The following is an 18,955-nucleotide window of genomic DNA, read 5'->3' as shown; positions in this document are numbered from 1 at the left end:
ACGGCCAGCATTTGTTGCCCGTCCCTAATTGCCCTTGAACTGAATGGCTTGCTTGGCCATTTCAGAGGGCAGTTAAGAGTCACCCACATTGCTGTGTGGGCCTGGAGTCACATGTAGGCCAGATCGGGTAGGGGCAGCAGATTTCCTTCCCGAAAAGACAATAGTGAACCAGATGGGTTTTTACGACAGTCGTTGATAATTTCATGGTCACCATTACTGAGAGTAGCTTTCAGTTCCGGGCTTCATTGTTAATTGCAGCAAGATATCTTCACTCCTGGAGTCGAATTCCCTCGGGCTAAAGGCTAACATGCCATTCTCCTTCCGAATTGCTTGCTGCCCCTGCTTGCTAGTTTTCAGTGACTCATGTACATGGACAGCCCAGGACCCTTTGACAGCGACACTTCGAAACATCTCAACATTTACGGAATATTATGTCTTTCTGTTTTTCCACCAAACTGGATAACTTCACACTTATTCACATTGTATCCCTTTTACCATGATTATTCCACTCACTAAGCCCGTCAAAGCCACCTTGAATCCTCTTTACAACTTACATTCCCACCTAGTTTTGTCTCATTCTCCTACTCAAATCCCTCCATGGCCTCTTGTCCCCTCGCTCACTATCTCTATATCTTCCTGCAGTCCCTACAATTCTCACCCTCCTGTTGAAATCCCTCCATGGCCCCTCACCCCTTCCCTCCCTATCTCTATAACCTCCACCAACCACCGCAATTCTCACCCCTTCCCTCCATATCTTTGTAACCTCCACCAACCACCGCAATTCTCACCCCTTCCCTCCATATCTTTGTAACCTCCACCAACCACCGCAATTCTCACCCCTTCCCTCCATATCTTTGTAACCTCCACCAACCACCGCAATTCTCACCCTTCTGTTTAACTCCCTCCATGGCCCCTCACCCCTTCCCTCCCTATCTCTATAACCTCCACCAGCCTCTAAAATTCTCATTCTGCTGTTCAAGTCCCTCCACGGCTCCTCACCCAAACACCATGTTTTTCACCAAGGGCAACGTAATTTATTTCCCAGTCACTTCCACATATTCATAAATGTGTTTTATTTGCTTTGCGTGTTCTATTTTTTGCGGATAAACTCCCAAAGCCCACAATCTCCATAGAGCCGGTCTCTCGTGTGGTCACAGTGGGGGATCGAGTTCAGATTAACTGCACCACCAGCTACCCAAGCCCCATCTCCCATTTATACAAGAAATATGGCCAAAAGCCTGTAGAGTCCAGGAATGTCTCAGGCTCCGAACGGTCAGTCATCTGGACCATGAAAGATCTCGAACCAGAGGATAGTGGAGAATACTGCTGCAGCTTTGAGAAAACGGTGAAAGGGAAAGTGTATGAGTCACCCCGTAGTAACTTCGTGGAGTTCAATGTTACCGGTAAGAGTTCTGCCAGTTACTGGATCGCTGTATCAATTTGGCAACCTAATGTTGTTATACCTTCAATAATGACTTCTGATTGAATCAAGCTTGAGTGTTTCGTTAGCAATAAGCTGGTGAGAGAGACAGAGAGACAGATAGAGAGCACGACAGATAGAGACAGAGAAAGAGTGAGCGAGTGAGTGAGAAAGACAGAGCGGAAACACAGGGACAGAGAGAGATGGAGAGAGAAGACAACAAAGAGAGAGACAGAGAGGGAGACAGAAAGACAGAAAATGGCAAAGAGAGTGAGAGAGAGAAAAGGGACAGAGGCACTGAGACAGGCAGAGAGAGACAGACAGAGAGAGAAGATAGACAGAAGACAGAGAAAGCCGGACATACATAGAGACAGGTAGAGAGAGAGACGAACAGACAGAGGGAGAGACAGACAGACAGGCAGAGAGAGCGAGAGATAGGATAGAGGCACAGTGAAAGGCAGAGAGAAAAAATAAGCAGACAGGGAGAGAAAGAGAGAAAGAGGAGAGAGGTGGGCAGAGGTAGAGACACAAGCAGAGGGAAACACAGAGCGAGAGAGAGAAAAGCAAGCAGACAGAACAGAGAGAGAGAGAGAGAGGGAGCCATGAGGAGAGGCAGAGAGAGAGAGACAGATATGGAGAAAGAGATCAGAGAAAGAGAGAGAGAGGGAGAGAGACCTCTAACACAACTATTAGTACATTTAATGACAAGCCGGCAGTAGGATTTGTTTGCTGGGATTAAGGAGGTCAGTCTCCACTTGCGCGGACCGCCTGACTGTGCACTTCCAACCCATCTGAAAATTCCAACTTTTAGAGGAAACATGCCCCTTTAAACTATTCGGCCACTGTGGGCTGCACTTTAACATCTCTGCTCTTACACACTATTCAGTGATCACCCACTCCCACCTTGACAGTGAGTTTATACAACACTCTGAGCAGAATCAGCTGTGGTGACTTCCTCAATCTGCCATCTCATTTAAAGGAACGTCTTGTCCCCTCAGGAGTGTACAGGGCCCCGTTACCTGAGCACCGGTTCATTTAGGGCCTTGGACGTTGCCAGCAAGTTCACTTCTCAATCAGTTTGTGCGGTATAGGCCGGTGGGTTTCTTAGGAAACACCTCCCTTCCCCAGCGAAGGGTGATCACGGGACTTCTGCTTTTCATTCTGACACCTGAGAATTCGCTGTCATTAGATTCCAAACTGCATACGTTCACCCGCACAAGGGCAAGAATTCCTTCCATCATCATTCACCCTCGACCTAACACAGCCTGGCACAACGTCAGCAGGCGTACTTGTCTATTCCAATTAGGTTTGAAGTAGAATTCTTCAGTATTCTCACATCTGTGTAACGCTGTGTAATGATACATTTCAAGGTTACAAGAAACAGAAACAATGTCGAGTACTGTTCGAGAGCGTTAGCCTCCTTACCAAAGAAAGGACATACTTAGAGGCAAGTTATCTGTAAAGTTCACTAGACTGTTCCTGGGATGAAATGGACTGGAAAAATGATTGAGTATAAATGGTTTATATTCCATTGAGTGGTGATTTCATCAACGCATATAACATTCTTAAATAATAATAATAATAATTATTATTATTATTATTATTCAGCGGCGTCAATGGCTAAACCATCATTTTTTGCCCATCCCGAATTGCCCTTGGGAAGGTGATGATGAGCTGTCTTCTTGAACCGCTGCAGTCCGTGTGGTGTAGGTACACCCACAGAGCCGTTAGTTAAGATTTCCAGTATTTTGAGCCAGCGACAGTGAAGGAATAGCCGATATAGTTACAAGCCAGGATAGTGAGTGGCTTGGAGGGGAACTTCCAGGTGGTTGAGTTCCCATGTGCCTGCTGCTCTTGTCCTTCTAGATGGTAGTGGCCGTGGGTTTGGGAGGTGCTATCTGAGGGGCCTTGATGAATTCCGGCAATGCATCTTGTCGATGGTACACACATTGCTGCCACTGTGCGTCAATGCTGGGAGGAATGCTTGCATGTGGAAGGGGTGCCAATCAAACGGGTTGCTTTGTCCGGGACGGTGTTGAGCTTCTTGAGCGTTTTTCGAGCTGCACTCATCCAGACAAGTGGGCAATGTTCCATCGCACTCCTGGCTTGTGCTTTGTAGATGGTGGACGGGTTTTGGGGTGTCAAGAGTAGAGTTACACGCTGCAGACTTCCAAGCCTCTGGCCTGTCTTGTAGCCACAGTATTTAGATTTCTTGTCCAGTTCAGTTTCTGTTCAATGTAACCCCCAGGTTGGCGATAGTGGGGAATTCAGTGATGGTAATGCCATTGAATACCAAGGGGCAATGGTTAGATTTTTCTCTCGTTAGAGATGGCCATTGCCTAGCTCTTGTGTGGTGCGAATGCTCTTTGTGGATGTGGATTCTCAGTCATTGAGCATGTTCAAGACTGAGTGAGGTAAATCTTTATGACACTAAGGAAATCAGGGGATATGTGTTGGGAATAAACTGGGAATGTGGAGTTGAGGCAGAAGATCATCCATGTCATATTGAATGGACCTGAGCACCGGTTCATTTAAGGCCTTGTACGTTGCCAACAAGTTCACTTCTCAATCAGTTTGTGCGTTATAGGCCGGTGGGTTTCTTAGGAAACACCTCCCTTCCCCAGCGAAGAGTGATCACGGGACTTCTGCGTTTCATTCTGACACCTGAGAATTCGCTGTCATTAGATTCCAAACTGCATACGTTCACCCGCACAAGGGCAAGAATTCCTTCCATCATCATTCACCCTCGACCTAACACAGCCTGGCAAAACGCTAGCAGGCGTACTTGTCTATTCCAATTAGGTTTAAAGTATAATTCTTCAGTATTCTCATTGAATGGACAAGCAGACTCACGTGGGCCGAACGGCCTAATCCTCCTCTTATACTTTATCTTCTAAAGCGTTCACATAGGACATTGAACCAGGCGTGTTTACTAACAGTCCTTTGCCACTCTCGAAGCATTTTGGAGGGTTTAATGAGACCACATCTGGTGCGCTGTGTACAATGTTGCTCTCTTTACTTAAGCAAGTATACAATTGCGTCAGAAGCAGTTCAGATAAGGTTCATTCGACTGATACATGGGATGAAGGGGTTTGTCTTATGAGGAAAGTTTAAGCTGGCTGGGCCTGTAACCATTGGAATTTAGGAGAATGAGAGGTGAGCAGATTTAAACATATACGGTTCTGAGGTTACTTGATGGGTTCGATGTTAATGGGATGTTTCCTCTCGGGGGGGAATCTGGAACGAGGGGCCACAGCTTCAGTCTAAGGGGGGGGCTCACATTCAATCCGGAGATGAGGAAGAATTTCTTCTCTCAGGTGGTCCTGATTCTGTGGCATCCTTACCCCAAGAGAGCAGTGGAGGCTGGCTCACTGACTATCTTCAAGGCTGAGCTAGACAGAGTTTTTTTTTTGACAAGGGAGTCGAGGGGGATGGGGAGGTGCGGTGCAGGGGGGGATGGTGGGGGCAGACAGGAAAGTGGAGCTGAGGCCACAATTGTATCAGCCATGATCGAATTGAACGATGGAGCGGTCTGGAGGGGCCGAATGGCCTATTCCTGCTCGTAATCATTGCGTTCAACCTCGTATACGATGGATGGCACTTAAGACAGCTCTGCATTCTCCCAATGGGCCGAATGGTGTTCTGCTGCTCCTAGTTCTTGTGTTCTTGTGCTGTGTTCTGGAAGCTCCGTTTGTAACAGACACAAATCGTGCGAACCTCAGATGAGGTTATGTCTGTTGGGATATAAAACAGGTTTCTGATAAACCAGTTTCTGTTGTTTAACATTAACCCCGGAATGCTGCCTCTATCTCTCAACAGGTTAATGTCACAGCAAAACAACCTTTATCTTGTGTAAACGACTCTGGCCCCATTCACTTATTGTAAAAACAAAGAAATGGTTGCATTTCAATGGCGCCTTTCACATCCGCCAGCATGTCCTGAAGCGCTCTATAGCCAATGAAGATCTTTTGAAGGGTAGTCATTGTTGTAATGTGGCGACAAACGAAAGACCGTTTGCGCACAGCAAGATCCAACAAACAGCTAGGCAATAATGACCAGATAATGACTATTTCATGCGATTCAAGTTGAGGGATAAACATTGTCCTAGAACACTGTCAAAAATTGCCCAGCTCTTCTACCCAGTAGCGGCTGTGGGATCTCCAATGTGCATCGAAGAGGGCTCAATTGAACGTGTTAACCAAAGATGGCACCTCTGCTAGTGCAGCACTCCCTCAGAATTAGCATTAGGGGAGCCTCGACCCGGATTATAGAGCTCAAATCCGAGAGTCCGCACGTCTACCTCTGACAGTGCAACACTCCCTCAGTATTGACAGCGGCTGCATGTCGGCCTAGATCATGGAGCTCAAGTCCTAACGTATATACATCTACCTCCGACAGTGTAACACTCCCCCAGCAATGGCAGTGGGGAGTGTCGGCCTGGATTATGAGTTCCAATCTTACAGTACATCTACCTCCTACAGGGCAGCACTGCCTCAGTTCTGGCACCGAGGGGAGTTTCAGCCTGGATTATGAGTTCAATTTTTCAGTATATACATCCACCTCGGACAGTGCAGCACTCCCTCTGTACTGGCTGTGAAAAAGGTCAGCCTTGGTCTTAAGGCTGTTACTTGCAGATGAGTCTGAATTAACAGGCAATACTGACAATAATCACTCCCACATATATCCACACTGCCGCACGGCTGATGCTTAAATACCCTATCGAATCTGTAGGATTGTCTCTGAGATCAGCAATATCAGACTCGGAGGTTCCTCCAGCAATGCTCTTAACTATTTATCTCTGTGTCTGTTCAATTTCAGCTACACTCCCCAGGGCCAACATTTCTGTCGATCCACCCTCTGGTGTGGTCAGCAGAGGGTCGACCATTCGAATTACCTGCACAGGATCCATTCTGAACTCTGGTGGCGGCTTTCGCTTATACAGAGACGGTAAAGAGAACGGGACACTGGAGATGTCTGGCCCCCAGCAGTCGACCAATTTCACCATCACTGACACCGACACAGATGGGACGTGGAATTACACCTGTCGTTATTCCAGAACAGTAAAGAAGAAACTTTATCGGTCTCCCGGAAGTGATGCGGTGCAGGTAACTGTGAAAAGTAAGTGTAGCCAATTTGAAAGAAATATTTGCCCTTACTTCACGAGTGTCGAATTTTCAACTCACCGCCACCTTCTCAATGACAGTCAGGGCCGGGCAATAAATGCTGGCTTTGCCAGCGACGATCATATTCCATGAATGGGTGAGAAAGTTCTCTGCAGTGGGACGGCAGAGGATTCTTACGAGGAATTAGCGGGTTCTCAACGAGAGCAAGGCTGGCACCGGGAGTCTAGAGCTGGTTTCTAACACTTGTGTGGTGTGTAGAGTCTGTGCTGTATCGAGTTCCCAATGCACGCCCTGATATGAGGAGGTTTTTACTTTATGCTCCGGCGAAGCTTCCGCTGAGTGACAATCACAGTCTGATTGCCAGTTCACTGGTTTCACTGACTTTGGAATGGAACCGCACATTTCTCGCCAGTGCAGTGATCGGGGCGACAGAGTCGATGTTCCAGGAGGCCGGCCGCCAGTGCAGTTTAGGGACGTCGGCTGAAATAAAGCCCCGTTTCCTGAGGACAGCACTCGGTGCCGTATATCCGGTAACTATAACAGCCCCAGGCAAATTCTGCAGAATAGGAGCTAACCGGGTAAGGTAAGTTTGTGAGGCGGTAGGGTTGAGAGGGGGTTTGGGGGTCATTACTGGGGGAGTCGAGGTGTGGGTTTGAGGAGAGGTGAGGGGGGTTAGTCCCGGGTGACAGAGCTATTTACGTGGTCAGGAGGTATTGGGGGGGCGTGGGGTGTCGGGGAAAGTTGTTGGTCTTTTTGGGTGGGGTATGTATTCCTGGGCTGGGTAGTAGTTGTGTGGTCAGGAGGCATTAGTCGGGACTGGGGTAGTTTGGGTTTCAGGGTTTCTTGTGGTAAGGGGGTGGGGCTTAATCTAGGGCCCGGTGCGTGGTTGGGCGGCCGGACTATAGTTACACAGGAGCTGGAATTGGCTCAGTCCTTTTAACTTATCCTGAGTAAATATTCTGCTCAGAAAGTCGGGAAAAACCCAAGCCCACGATTTAATTTGTGGTATTGGATGGTTCCGTGCGCTTGGATGTTGAAGGTTCTCTGGAAATTGCTGTGCGCTAATTGAGGTGGGACTCCCGAGAGTTTCCCCAGAGCATCATCCAGGTTAAATCCGGGGTAGGAACCCCTGAGAGCGGCAGATCTGCCCCATTGAAAAACCCCTTCAACAGGCGTCTCACGTTGTTCTGTCAGCTTCAATGATTTGTGTGCACGGAATCTCAACTTCCTCCCTTCCTGCTCCCCATTCATAATTTTACCATGGCGCGTAAATGTTTGTCTCGACATTCTCCCAACCTAAATGACTCGCTTCAGATTTCACTCCATTCCATTCAATCTGTAATGATTCCTCCCCATTTCACCTGCCTGTCTCTGAGCTGCTGCTTTTGGCTGAGATCCTCCTCACTACTCGTCACATTTCCCAGTTTTCTGACTTTTCCGGTCTTTTCAGCATCACACATTGTTTTACCAAAGTCAAGGCCATTAATATATTTCATTTTTCATTAATATCACTCAATATCCAGTTCTGAATCAATTGTTAATATTTGGTCCTTTTCTGGTTTTCCCAAACTAAATATGTCAGTTCATTGTAGCGCAGGGTGGAGAAATCGTACTTTTTAAAATTCATTCATGGGATGTGGGCGTCGCTGTCTGGGCCAGCATTTATTTCCCATCGCTAATTGCCCTTTGAGATGGTGGTGGTGAACTGCCTTTTTGAACAACTACAGCCCATGTGGTGTGTGTACGCCCACAGTGCTGTTAGGGAGGGAGTTGTAGGACAGAAGCAAAACACTGCAGATTCTGGAAATCTGAAAGAAAAGCAGATTGCTGAACGAGCTCAAAGCAGGTCTGATGGCATCTGTGGAGAGAAAAGCAGAATTAACGTTTCGAGTCTTTGTGACTCTTCTTCAGGCCAAGGATAATGAAAGAACGACATTGAAGGAACGGCCGATATATTTCCAAGTTAGGATGGTGAATGACTTGGAAGGGACTTTCCAGTTGCTCATGTTCCCATGTGTCTGCTGCCCTTCTGCCTCTAGATGGTATTGATCGTGGGTTTGGAAGGTGCTGTCGAAGGAGCCTTGGTGAGTTGCTGCAGTGCATCTTGTAGATAGTACACACACTGCTGCTACTGTGCGTCGGTGGTGGAGGGAGTGAATGTTTGTGGAAGGGTTGCCAATCAAAGGAGTTGCTTTGTCCTGGATGGAGTCGAGCTTCTTGAGTGCTGTTGGAACTGCACTCTTCCGGGCAAGTGGAGAGTATTCCATCACACCCCTGACTTGTGACTTGTAGATGGCGGGCACGCTTTGGGGAGTCAGGAGGTGAGTTACTCATCGCACGAATCCTTACCTCTGACCTGCTCTTCTGACCATATTATTTATATGGCTGGTCCCAGTTCAGTTTCTGGTCAATGGTAAATCCCAGGATGTTGATAATGGGTGATTCAGTTATGGCGATGCTGCGATGGTTAGATTCATGATGGAGATGGGCATTGCCTGAAACTTGTGTTGTGTGAATGTTACTTACCACTTGTCAGCCCAAACCTGGATATTGTCGAGATCTCGCTGCATTTGGACATGGACTGCTTCAGCATATGAAGAGTTGCGAATGGTGCTGAACATTGTGCAATCATCAGTGAACATCCCCACTTCTGACCTTATGATGGAAGGAAGGTCATTATGATGCAGCTGAAGATGGTTGGGCTATGGACACTACCCTGAGGAACTCCTGCAGTGATGTCCTGGAGCTGAGATGACTGACCTCCAGCAACCACAACTATCCTCCTTTGTGCTCAGTATGATTCCAACCAGTGGAGAGTTTACCACCGATTCCCATTGACGCCAGTATTGCGAGGGCTTCTTGACGCCACGCTCAGTCAAATGCTGCCTTGATGTCAAGGGTATCCACTCTCACCTCACCTCGGGAGTTCAGCTCCTTTGCCCATGTTTGAACCAAGGCTATAATGAGGTCAGGAGCTCAGTGGCCCTAGAGGAACCCAATATGAGTGTCAGTGAGCAGGCTATTGTTCAGAAATGCCTCTTGTAGGCCTGTTGATGACCCCTTGCATTATTTTACTGATGATTCAGAGTAGACTGATGGGTTGGTAATTGGCCGGGTTTGATTTGTCCTGTTTTTTGTGCACAGGACATATTTGGGCAATTTTCTATTTAGCAGGGTAGATGCCAGTGTTGTAGTTGTACTAAAACAGCTTGGCCAGGGGCATGGCAAGTTTTGGAGCGCAAGTCTTCAATACTATTGCCGGAATATTGACAGGGCCCATTGCCTTGGCGGTATCCAGTGCCTTCAGCTATTTCTTGATATCACGTGGAGTGAATCGAATTGGCTGAAAACTGGCACCTGAGATGCTGGGGACCCCCGGCGGAGGCCGAGATGGATCTTCTGACTGAATATTGTAACAAATGCTGCAGCCTTATCTCTGGCACTAACGTGCTGGTCTCCTCCATCATTGAGGATGGGATATTTGTGGAGCCGCCTCCTCCAGTGTGTTGTTTATTTGTTTGCTAATAAGATGTGTCCTATTTAAGACGGAAGCTAGAAGATGTAATTTTTGCTTTCAGTGGGTCGTTATCCTTTGGAATTCCCTTCCCCACAGAGCCGAGGAGAGGACTGGACCATTGAAAACTAGCGTGAGTTGGGTAGATTCTTGTCTAACAGGGGGTCAAAGAGTTATGTAGGGTAGACAGGAAAGCAGAGTGGAGACCACTGTCGTATCAGCCATGAAATTATAAAATGGCGGTGCTGTCTCGAGGGGAAAAATGGCCTGTTCCTGCTCCTGTTTTTAATGAGTGAAATGATGGGAATTCTGCTCAGTTCCTTCTCACGTGCTCTGACTCAAATCCCCAGCTCAGTGGTTTGTGTTGGTGTTAGTGGCAGCGGAAATGATGGGCTGAAATAAGGAAGAAATGTATGATAGTCTAAATGAAGATAGGAATGAGGAAATGAATGAATGAGTCACTCACGAAATGACCCAATGAATTTGGGGAAGCGTTGAAAGGCAATCGACCTCTGAATCGATCTATAATCGGTATATGAATCTGTAACAAATCCCTCTGGTGACAGTCTCTCAGCCGCCTCCAAATAATTATTGAGTTACCTAAATGAAAGAAGTTCTTTCATCCTGTTCTCAGATTCTCCCATTAACACACTACAGTGTATATTGGACACTTCATCCTAATGTAGTCCACAGGCAGTTTGTACCGTGTGACTGAATGTATGTGTCAGTGTAACACACTCACTCAGACACACTCTGCAATAAATAAATGACTTCCGAGGCTTTGGAAAACTTTTTTTATATTTAATATTATACCTGTTGTTATAAATTAACCTGGCACATTTTTGAACGAACAATGTACCTGCCAGCCAATGAGCATCGCAACTTTTAATATTTTAACACATTCATTCAGCACCAATAAAAATGCGGATTTTGTGAGGTTTGTCCTTCTCACTAGTGCATCTTTTCCCCCATTGACGAGATATCGCGAGCTTCACCAACAAGCCCAGCATTTATTGACCAGCACTGACAAACCAGCTTCACCAGATCGAGGCAACCACATTACAGTGTGTCGGTAGGCACGTGATGGCCAGTCCAAATCAGGAGTTGAGATTTCATTCCCCAAAGAACATGATTGAATCAGATGAGATTTATTGGCAAAGCAGGAGTTTCACGGTCACCATCACTGATTCAACCTTTCTTTGTTCATCCTTATTTTAATTCCAGCTCTCGTAGTTCTGTGTCACTACAGCACATTAACTGCAGCGTTTCAAACTCTTTCGAGTTATGAACAGTCACAGATTGCAACTTTTTCGAGTACAATCATAGTTCTTGGTTTTCCGGGAGTGGGACATGAACCCACAACCCTCTGATTCAAAGGCGAGGGTGTTATGAACTGAGCCACAGCTGACACCTCCTGCAGCGTTTCAATTCTTTCGAGTTATCAACAGTCACAGATTGCAACTCTTTTCGAGTACAAACACAGTCCTTGGTTTTCCGGGAGTGGGACATGAACCCACAACCCTTTGATTCAAAGGCGAGGGTGTTATGAACTGAGCCACAGCTGACACCTCCATAAGGCGGCTTCCCACTAGCTTGTCAAGGGGCAATTAGAGATGGGCAATTAACGCTGGGCTAGCCATGGGCTGCCAGATCTGAAGCACGAAATAAAACAAAGCTGCTTTGATGGGGTTAGGAATTGAAATCTCCAAAGCATTGACCCAGGCCTCTGGAATATTATTCCAGTTTATGAATGAGGAGTAATCCAGCGAAACAGAGGAGATTAAAGGGTGAGTCTGTCCCAAACAATTAATGTCCTCTGACATTATCACAGCGTTCCTGTGCTTGTGGGTTAAGGTTGCATGGGCTTACAGAGTGAATGTACTCCAATTCACGGTAAAATGGGAGACCATCCTTCACAATTCTCCCCTTTCTATCATCTTCTACGTTCGAATTTGCTCTTAATTCGTTGGAATTCAGTTCTGATGAAGAGTGAAACTGACTCGAAACGTTAACTGTATTCCTCTCCACAGATGCTGTCAGACCTGTTGAGATTATCCAGCTATTCTTGTTTTTGTTTCAGATTTCCAGCATCCGCAGAATTTACCTTTTACCTTAATTCGTTGGTGTCTCGCCGCTGTTGTCCTATTTGTGACGGTGATTGTCCTGGGAATAGAATGCAGCCACATGGAGAGAAAGAAAGATTCTGATGGTAGGTTTGAAGATTTGCTTCTGCAAAATAGATTTCTGCAATAGTTCATGTTGGAATTAAGTCAGAAAGAAAGAAGGCTGCTTTTCACTCAATAGCATAATAAATTAATTAATTTATCATTCATAAACGTGCGCACTATAAATAGAGATGTTAAAAATCAAAGGGCCTGCAGAATTCATCTTCCAGTCGAAGTATGTGTATTATTTCCTCACTCTTCGATGGTCTCTGAGAGTATATACGTCTATATTCCCTCTTGCATCTATCATCGAGGCAATATGAAAATCACCCCCACGCTGTACTAAACCTGGAATGTAAATTATTCAACACACACTGTTTAAATTCTGACACCCATTTCACACCACAACCCCTCCCCCACACAAAAACAATCTCAGCACAGCCACATTAACAGAATTCACGTGGACCATGCGTTCCTCTGAGCAGAGATATTTAAGGAAAATTCAATAAAGATCTCCTGTGGATGGGGTTAGTGCATTAATATCTAATAAACAATTCTATCAGATTGCAGTGGAGCAGAAAGACACAGAGGCAGCGAGTCAGAGACCGCCCGATAAACAACGGAAAACACACGTAACATGTCATCGACATAACTAAGGAACTGGCAAATACCCGAGCAAGAGCAGTTAATGATTATTTTTGGCCACATTTTCCACTAAATCAGGGTTGAAGCAGAGAATGTGCGCGCCCCTTCCTCTACTGAAGGGCCAGAGTCCACTACTGGATGGTTACAAGTAACTTTTTTCATAATCCGTGCCTGTGTCAAAGGCGGCCACAAAGCAGTTCCTTAAGATGCGGACAACCAACGTTGTACAGGAAATGTGCGCGGAAAGAAGGGTTTTACTAATAGTTGAGGTGCCCAGTGGTATTTCCCTCGAACAGTTGATGAATATGGGCTGTATAGAGAGGAAAACATAACAGCGATAATCTCTTGAGAGTGCCCGCCGGGATTTATTTCAGAGCGCGCCCCCCGCCCGCCGCCAGGTCTGTGCAACCACCTCAGGACATTCACGTTGTAACGTCGAGTGGGAAATGAGGACGTTTTTCCTTTGGAGCAGCAAATCTGCGCAGCGAAATCAGGAAAATTGGAGGAATATAAGATATTTCAAATGGAGAGTAAGCGCCGTGTGTGAGGTGTTTAATAAAACATCTATATAGTCTGTCAGTGTCATGGGGATATCTGGCACAGCGCATGGCCGGTTTGTGCAGCTTTGTTGTAAACAATTGACTGTCTCTTTCCACAGGTCACGTTACTGATGGAAGATTTACTGTCACAAGAGGCAATGAGGAGACTGCAGTGTGAACAGACTATATTTAGCTTTAATGTCCGGTGGAATTATTCAATCACCAGGGAGATTTGGCCTCTTCATTAAATCCATTTTGCATTTGAGTGAAGTTTGGAACTGAATTTGTTAAATCCCGTTACCCTTACTCCCTACGGAATGTCTGAATTCCCAGCCAATGGCTGACGTGAATGGGCGTGGCTGTGAAGAGGCCAATGAGAATTCGGAACAGCGATTTCCAGCTTCTCCACCACATCTTCATTCAAATGTCCCGAAATGAACACGATCAGTTTCAATCCTATCGCTAACTGTGTCAATGCATTTCACTGGGAGCTGCAGGATATTCAATCTGTAGAAAGAAGAACCACAGTTCATGGGGGTCCATCCTTGATGATGATGATAAATGTGGATCAATGCATCGTGTAGACAGATGCTTTAACGTCGCTCCTGCTGTACCTGTATCTATAAACTGCACCAGCCCCACAATCCCCCAGGGTCTCTGCGCTTCTCCTCTCCTGGCCTCTCTCACATTCCCTGTTTTATTTACCCCACCAGTCGCGGCTCTGCCACTGATTATGTTTGATTATAAATCCCTCCATCCAGGTTTGAGCATTAGGAACAGGGCTGGTGGCAAACACTTGGCTTTCCTCAGGTTGTTGAGCTGTAGTTTGGATGCCTGTGGAGGTCATTGTCTCACACAGGATTCAGAAAGTTTTATCAGGAGAGGATAAGGAGGTAAAAACACCTCCCCATGCCCACGCAGAAGATGCAACACCTGCCCCTTCACTTCCTCTCTCCTCACCGTCCAAGGGCCCAAACACTCCTTTCAAGTGAAGCAGCATTTCACTTGCATTTCCCCTAACTTAGTCTACTGCATTCGTTGCTCCCAATGCGGTCTCCTCTACATTGGAGAGACCAAACGCAAACTGGGCGACCACTTTGCAGAACACCTGCGGTCTGTCCGCAAGAAAGACCCAAACCTCCCTGTCGCTTGCCATTTTAACACTCCACCCTGTTCTCTTGCCCACATGTCTGTCCTTGTCTTGCTGCATTGTTCCAGTGAAGCCCAACGCAAACTGGAGGAACAGCACCTCATCTTCCGACTAGGCACGTTACAGCCTTTCGGGATGAATATTGAATTCAACAACTTTAGATCTTAAACTCCCCCTCCCCCCATCCCCACTCCGTTTCTCCCTTTTTTTTCAATAATTTATATAGATTCTTCTTTTCCCACCTATTTCCATTATTTTTAAATATAAAACTAAAACTTTGTTAGTCTTTCCACCCCACCCCCACTAGAGCTGTACCTTGAGTGTCCTGCCATCCATTCTTAATTAGCACTTTTCTTAGAAAATATCACCACCTCCAACACCTCTCTGATCCTTTTGTCTGTGACATCTTTTGATTATCTTCTCCTATCACTGCTTGCTTATCCCCACAACAACCCCACCCTCAACTTCTCTCTCCCCCCGCCTCCCATCTTAGACCAGCTTATATTTCACCTCTCTCCTAACTATACATCAGTTCTGCCGAAGGGTCGTGAGGACTCAAAACGTCAACTGATTTCTTCTCCACCGATGCTGCCAGACCTGCTGAGTTTTTCCAGGTAATTCTGTTTTTGTTGAGGATAAGGAGGAGTCAGAAAGTTGAACAACAAGACACTGGGAGTGTGAAACAATATCTGTGTCAGTCAGGGTCCCTGGGAGTGGGTTTGCACAACTGATTATCCAATAAACCAAACACTCAGCTTCCCATCTTCAAAATAGCCCAAGCGACTTCAACTGAAGAACATGGGATGTGAGGACCTGTACACAACATAGCTCATGCTGCTGCTTTGTCAATTGCTTTCATGTTGGGTGAGAATGTTGACCCAGTGAAATGTAACCCCTTGTGCGATGACACTTACCTGACTAGATATTAAAACGATGCAGAATTAAGGAACCGTGTGTACTGAGTGTGACAGTGTTTGCTGCTTCCCATCATATAATAGACATCGCTGTGTGTGTTGTGTTAATCCAGAGGTGAAATATCCAGAGGGACACTGAAGGCTGAATAGGGACTGATGGAGCAGGCTCGAGGGGTCTTTATGGTGTATTAAAGCTCCAAATATATTCTCCACACGTTCAACCCCCCTCCAGTAAATGATTTAATAAAGCCTCAAATATAATCTCAACACATTCACCACCAACCCCCACCACCCAAACCCGAGTAAATGAATACATTGATAATGGGATATCAGCCTCCGTTTTTTGGTGACTCTTCTGAAATGAAAGTGATCCAATGCTACCATCTGCTGGCGGCCACGGCTACTGCAGGTGTTGCTCTGAACCAGTCTCAGAGAGGTTCTTTTTTTTTGTAAAAATATACTTTATTCATAAAAAATCTTCAATCACATTCAAAACCATTTCAAAAACAGCATTACAAGGGTACAATCCAGGTTAAACTTTTACAAAATGTATCACCAGGTGCATCAGTACAAACAATATTACAATCATTTACAGCCTTTCATTTTGAGCTGTACAGCCCGAGGGGCTCTAAACAGTTCCCAGTCTCTCGGTGCGCTGTGGTAGAAAGGTCTTAGACAGCGACCCTTCCCCATTGCGCCTTTGCGGCAGCTGCCCCAAGCTTTAGTGCGTCCCTCAGCACGTAGTCCTGGACTTTGGATTGTGCCAGTCCGCAACAATCGGTCGGGGACAACTCTTTGTGCTGGAAGACCAACAAGTTTCGGGCAGACCAAAGCGCCTCTTTCACCGAGTTGATGATCCTCCAGCTGCAGTTGATGTTTGTCTCGGTGTGTGTCCCTGGGAACAGCCCGTAGAGCACAGAGTCCTGTGTCACAGAACTGCTCGGGATGAACCTCGACAGCAACCACTGCATCTCTCTCCAGACTTTCTTTGCAAAGGCACAATCCACAAGGAGGTGAACCACGGTCTCTTCCCCACCGCAGCCACCTCGAGGGCAACGTGCAGAGGGGGTGAGCCTCCTGGCGTGTAGGAAGGATCTGACGGGGAGGGCCTTTCTCACCACCAGCCAAGCTACGTCTTGGTGCTTGTTGGAAAGTTCTGGCGATGAGGCATTCTGCCAAATGACTTTGACAGTCTGCTCGGGGAACCATCCCACAGGGTCCACCCTCTCCTTTTCCCTCAGGGCCTCTAGGACGTTACGTGCTGACCACTGCCTGATGGGCTTGTGGTCAAAGGTGTTTTTCTGCATAAATTTTTCCACCAGGGACAGGTGGTACGGCACGGTCCAACTACTTGGAGCGTTCCGCGGCAGCGTGGCCAGACCCATCCTTCGCAACACCGGGGACAGGTAGAACCTCAGCACGTAGTGACACTTGGTGTTTGCGTACTGAGGGTCTACGCACCGCTTGATGCAGCCACACACAAAGGTGGCCATCAGTATGAGGGCGATGTTGGGCACGTTTTTTCCCCCTTTATCTAGAGGCTTGTACATCGCGTCCCTGCAGACATGATCCATTTTCGACCTCCAGATAAAGCGGAAGATGGCTCGAGTGATCGCCATCGCGCAGGAGTGTGGAATGGGCCAGACCTGCGCCACGTACAGCAACAGCGAGAGTACCTCACACCTGATGACCAGGTTCTTACCCGCAATGGAGAGGGAGCGTCGCTCCCACATGCCCAGTTTCCTTTTCACCATAGCCACTCGCTCCTTCCAGTTTCTAACGCATGCCCCGGTCCCTCCGAACCATATCCCCAGCACCTTCAGGCCGTCAGCCCTGACAGTGAAGGGGACAAAGGATCGGTCAGCCCAGTTCCCAAAGAACATGGCCTCGCTCTTCCCACGATTTACCTTGGCTCCCGAGGCCAGTTCGAACTGGTCGCAGACGTGCATCAGTCTGCGCACCGACAGCGGATCCGAGCAGAAGACGGCGACGTCGTCCATGTACAGGGAGGCTTTTACCTGAGTGCCTCCACTGCCTGGGATCGTCACTCCTCTTATGCCCGGATCCTTCCTGATGGACTCGGCAAAGGGTTCTATGCAGCACACGAAAAGGACAGGCGAGAGAGGACAGCCCTGCCTGACTCCAGATTTAATCGGAAAGCTATCTGTTTCCCACCCATTGATTGAGACTGCGCTACTGATGTTAGTGTAGAGCAGTTGGATCCAATTTCGAATTCCCTCCCCAAAGCCCATTTTGGAGAGCACATCCCCCATGTAGGTGTGCGATATTCTGTCAAAGGCCTTCTCCTGATCCAAGCTGATGAGGCAGGTATCCACACCCCTGTCCTGTACATAGGCAATCGTATCCCTGAGCAGCGCCAGGCTGTCAGAGATCTTCCTGCCTGGCACAGAGCAGGTCTGGTCAGGGTGAATCACCAATTCCAGAGCGGATTTGACCCGGTTGGCGATGACCTTGGACAGAATCTTATAGTCCACATTCAACAGTGAAATGGGTCGCCAATTTCTAATTTCCTCCCTTTCCCCCTTGTGCTTGTAGATGAGGGTGATGATGCCTTTCCTCATGGATTCTGACATGCTGCCGGCCAGGAGCATACTCTCGTACACTTCTAGCAGGTCTGGGCCGATCAAGTCCCACAGAGCCCAATACAACTCCGCCGGCAGGCCGTCGCTTCCGGGGGTTTTACTCTTCTCGAAGGACTCGAGGGCCTTAGTCAGTTCGTCAGGAGTTAGCGGTTTGCCTAGGCTCTCCCGCATACTGTGGTCTAAGACCTCCGTGATAGAGGACAGGAAGGACTGGGAGGCCGTGCTGTCCGTGGGCTTCACGTCATACAGTCCGGCATAAAAGGATTTGCTGATCCTCAGAATGTCGGACCGTGATGACTTTACTGAGCCGTCTTCTTCCTTCAGGCTGCTGATCACAGAGCGCTCTCTGTGTACCTTTTGGAAGAAGAAACGTGAGCACGTATCATGCTGCTCCACGGAGCGGACTCTGGAACGGAAGATGATCTTGGAGGCCTCCGAGGCAAAGTGCGAGGCTTGCTGGCCCTTCACCTCTTGGAGCTCCTCCTTGACATCGACCCCCATCGACTGCAGCCGGAGCAGATTCTGCATCTTTTCCTGGAGTCGGGACATTTCCCTCTGTTCCTTTCTAGCTTTCTGGGTGCCTTTGCGGATGAAAAACCTCTTGATGCTTCCCTTGATCACTTCCCACCAGTGTGTCAGGGACTCAAAGAGGGGTTTCACGGTTCTCCAACCTTTGTACTCCCTCTTGAGCTCCTCAATGTTCTCTGGGGTCAGCAGTTGCACATTTAGCTTCCATGCCCCCCTGCCCACCCTCAGGTCTTCCTCCAAGTGGCAGTCCGCCAGTAGGAGGCAGTGGTCAGAGAAGAACACCGGCTTGACGTCGATGGATCTGACTGTGAATGCACGGGACACAAACAGGAAGTCTATCCTGGAACGAATGGA

At 47.5% G+C, this 18,955-nt stretch overlaps 3 protein-coding genes across 4 annotated transcripts in view; 1 reads left to right on the top strand and 2 right to left on the bottom strand.

Annotated features, from left to right (window-relative positions):
- The window catches only part of LOC144672516 (osteoclast-associated immunoglobulin-like receptor), a 37,904-nt gene extending 24,233 nt beyond the window's left edge, over positions 1 to 13,671 (top strand). The window contains exons 5-7 of the mRNA XM_078534359.1: positions 6,239 to 6,538; positions 12,138 to 12,266; positions 13,526 to 13,671. Coding sequence (XP_078390485.1) covers positions 6,239 to 6,538; positions 12,138 to 12,266; positions 13,526 to 13,584 — 488 coding nt within the window. The 3' untranslated portion in view covers positions 13,585 to 13,671. The remainder of the gene's footprint in view (positions 1 to 6,238; positions 6,539 to 12,137; positions 12,267 to 13,525) is intronic.
- The window catches only part of LOC144672519 (Fc receptor-like protein 2), a 287,381-nt gene that overhangs the window by 92,059 nt on the left and 176,367 nt on the right, over positions 1 to 18,955 (bottom strand). The gene's annotated exons all lie outside the window — the stretch shown is intronic.
- Positions 1 to 18,955, bottom strand: part of LOC144672517 (osteoclast-associated immunoglobulin-like receptor) — a 298,334-nt gene that overhangs the window by 234,337 nt on the left and 45,042 nt on the right. The gene's annotated exons all lie outside the window — the stretch shown is intronic.

Source organism: Cetorhinus maximus, chromosome 38 (genome assembly GCF_964194155.1).
Source record: "Cetorhinus maximus chromosome 38, sCetMax3.hap1.1, whole genome shotgun sequence".
Lineage (NCBI taxonomy): Eukaryota > Metazoa > Chordata > Chondrichthyes > Lamniformes > Cetorhinidae > Cetorhinus > Cetorhinus maximus.
Note: the sequence above shows the minus strand (reverse complement) of the source record. Positions and strands in the feature narration are given on the sequence as shown.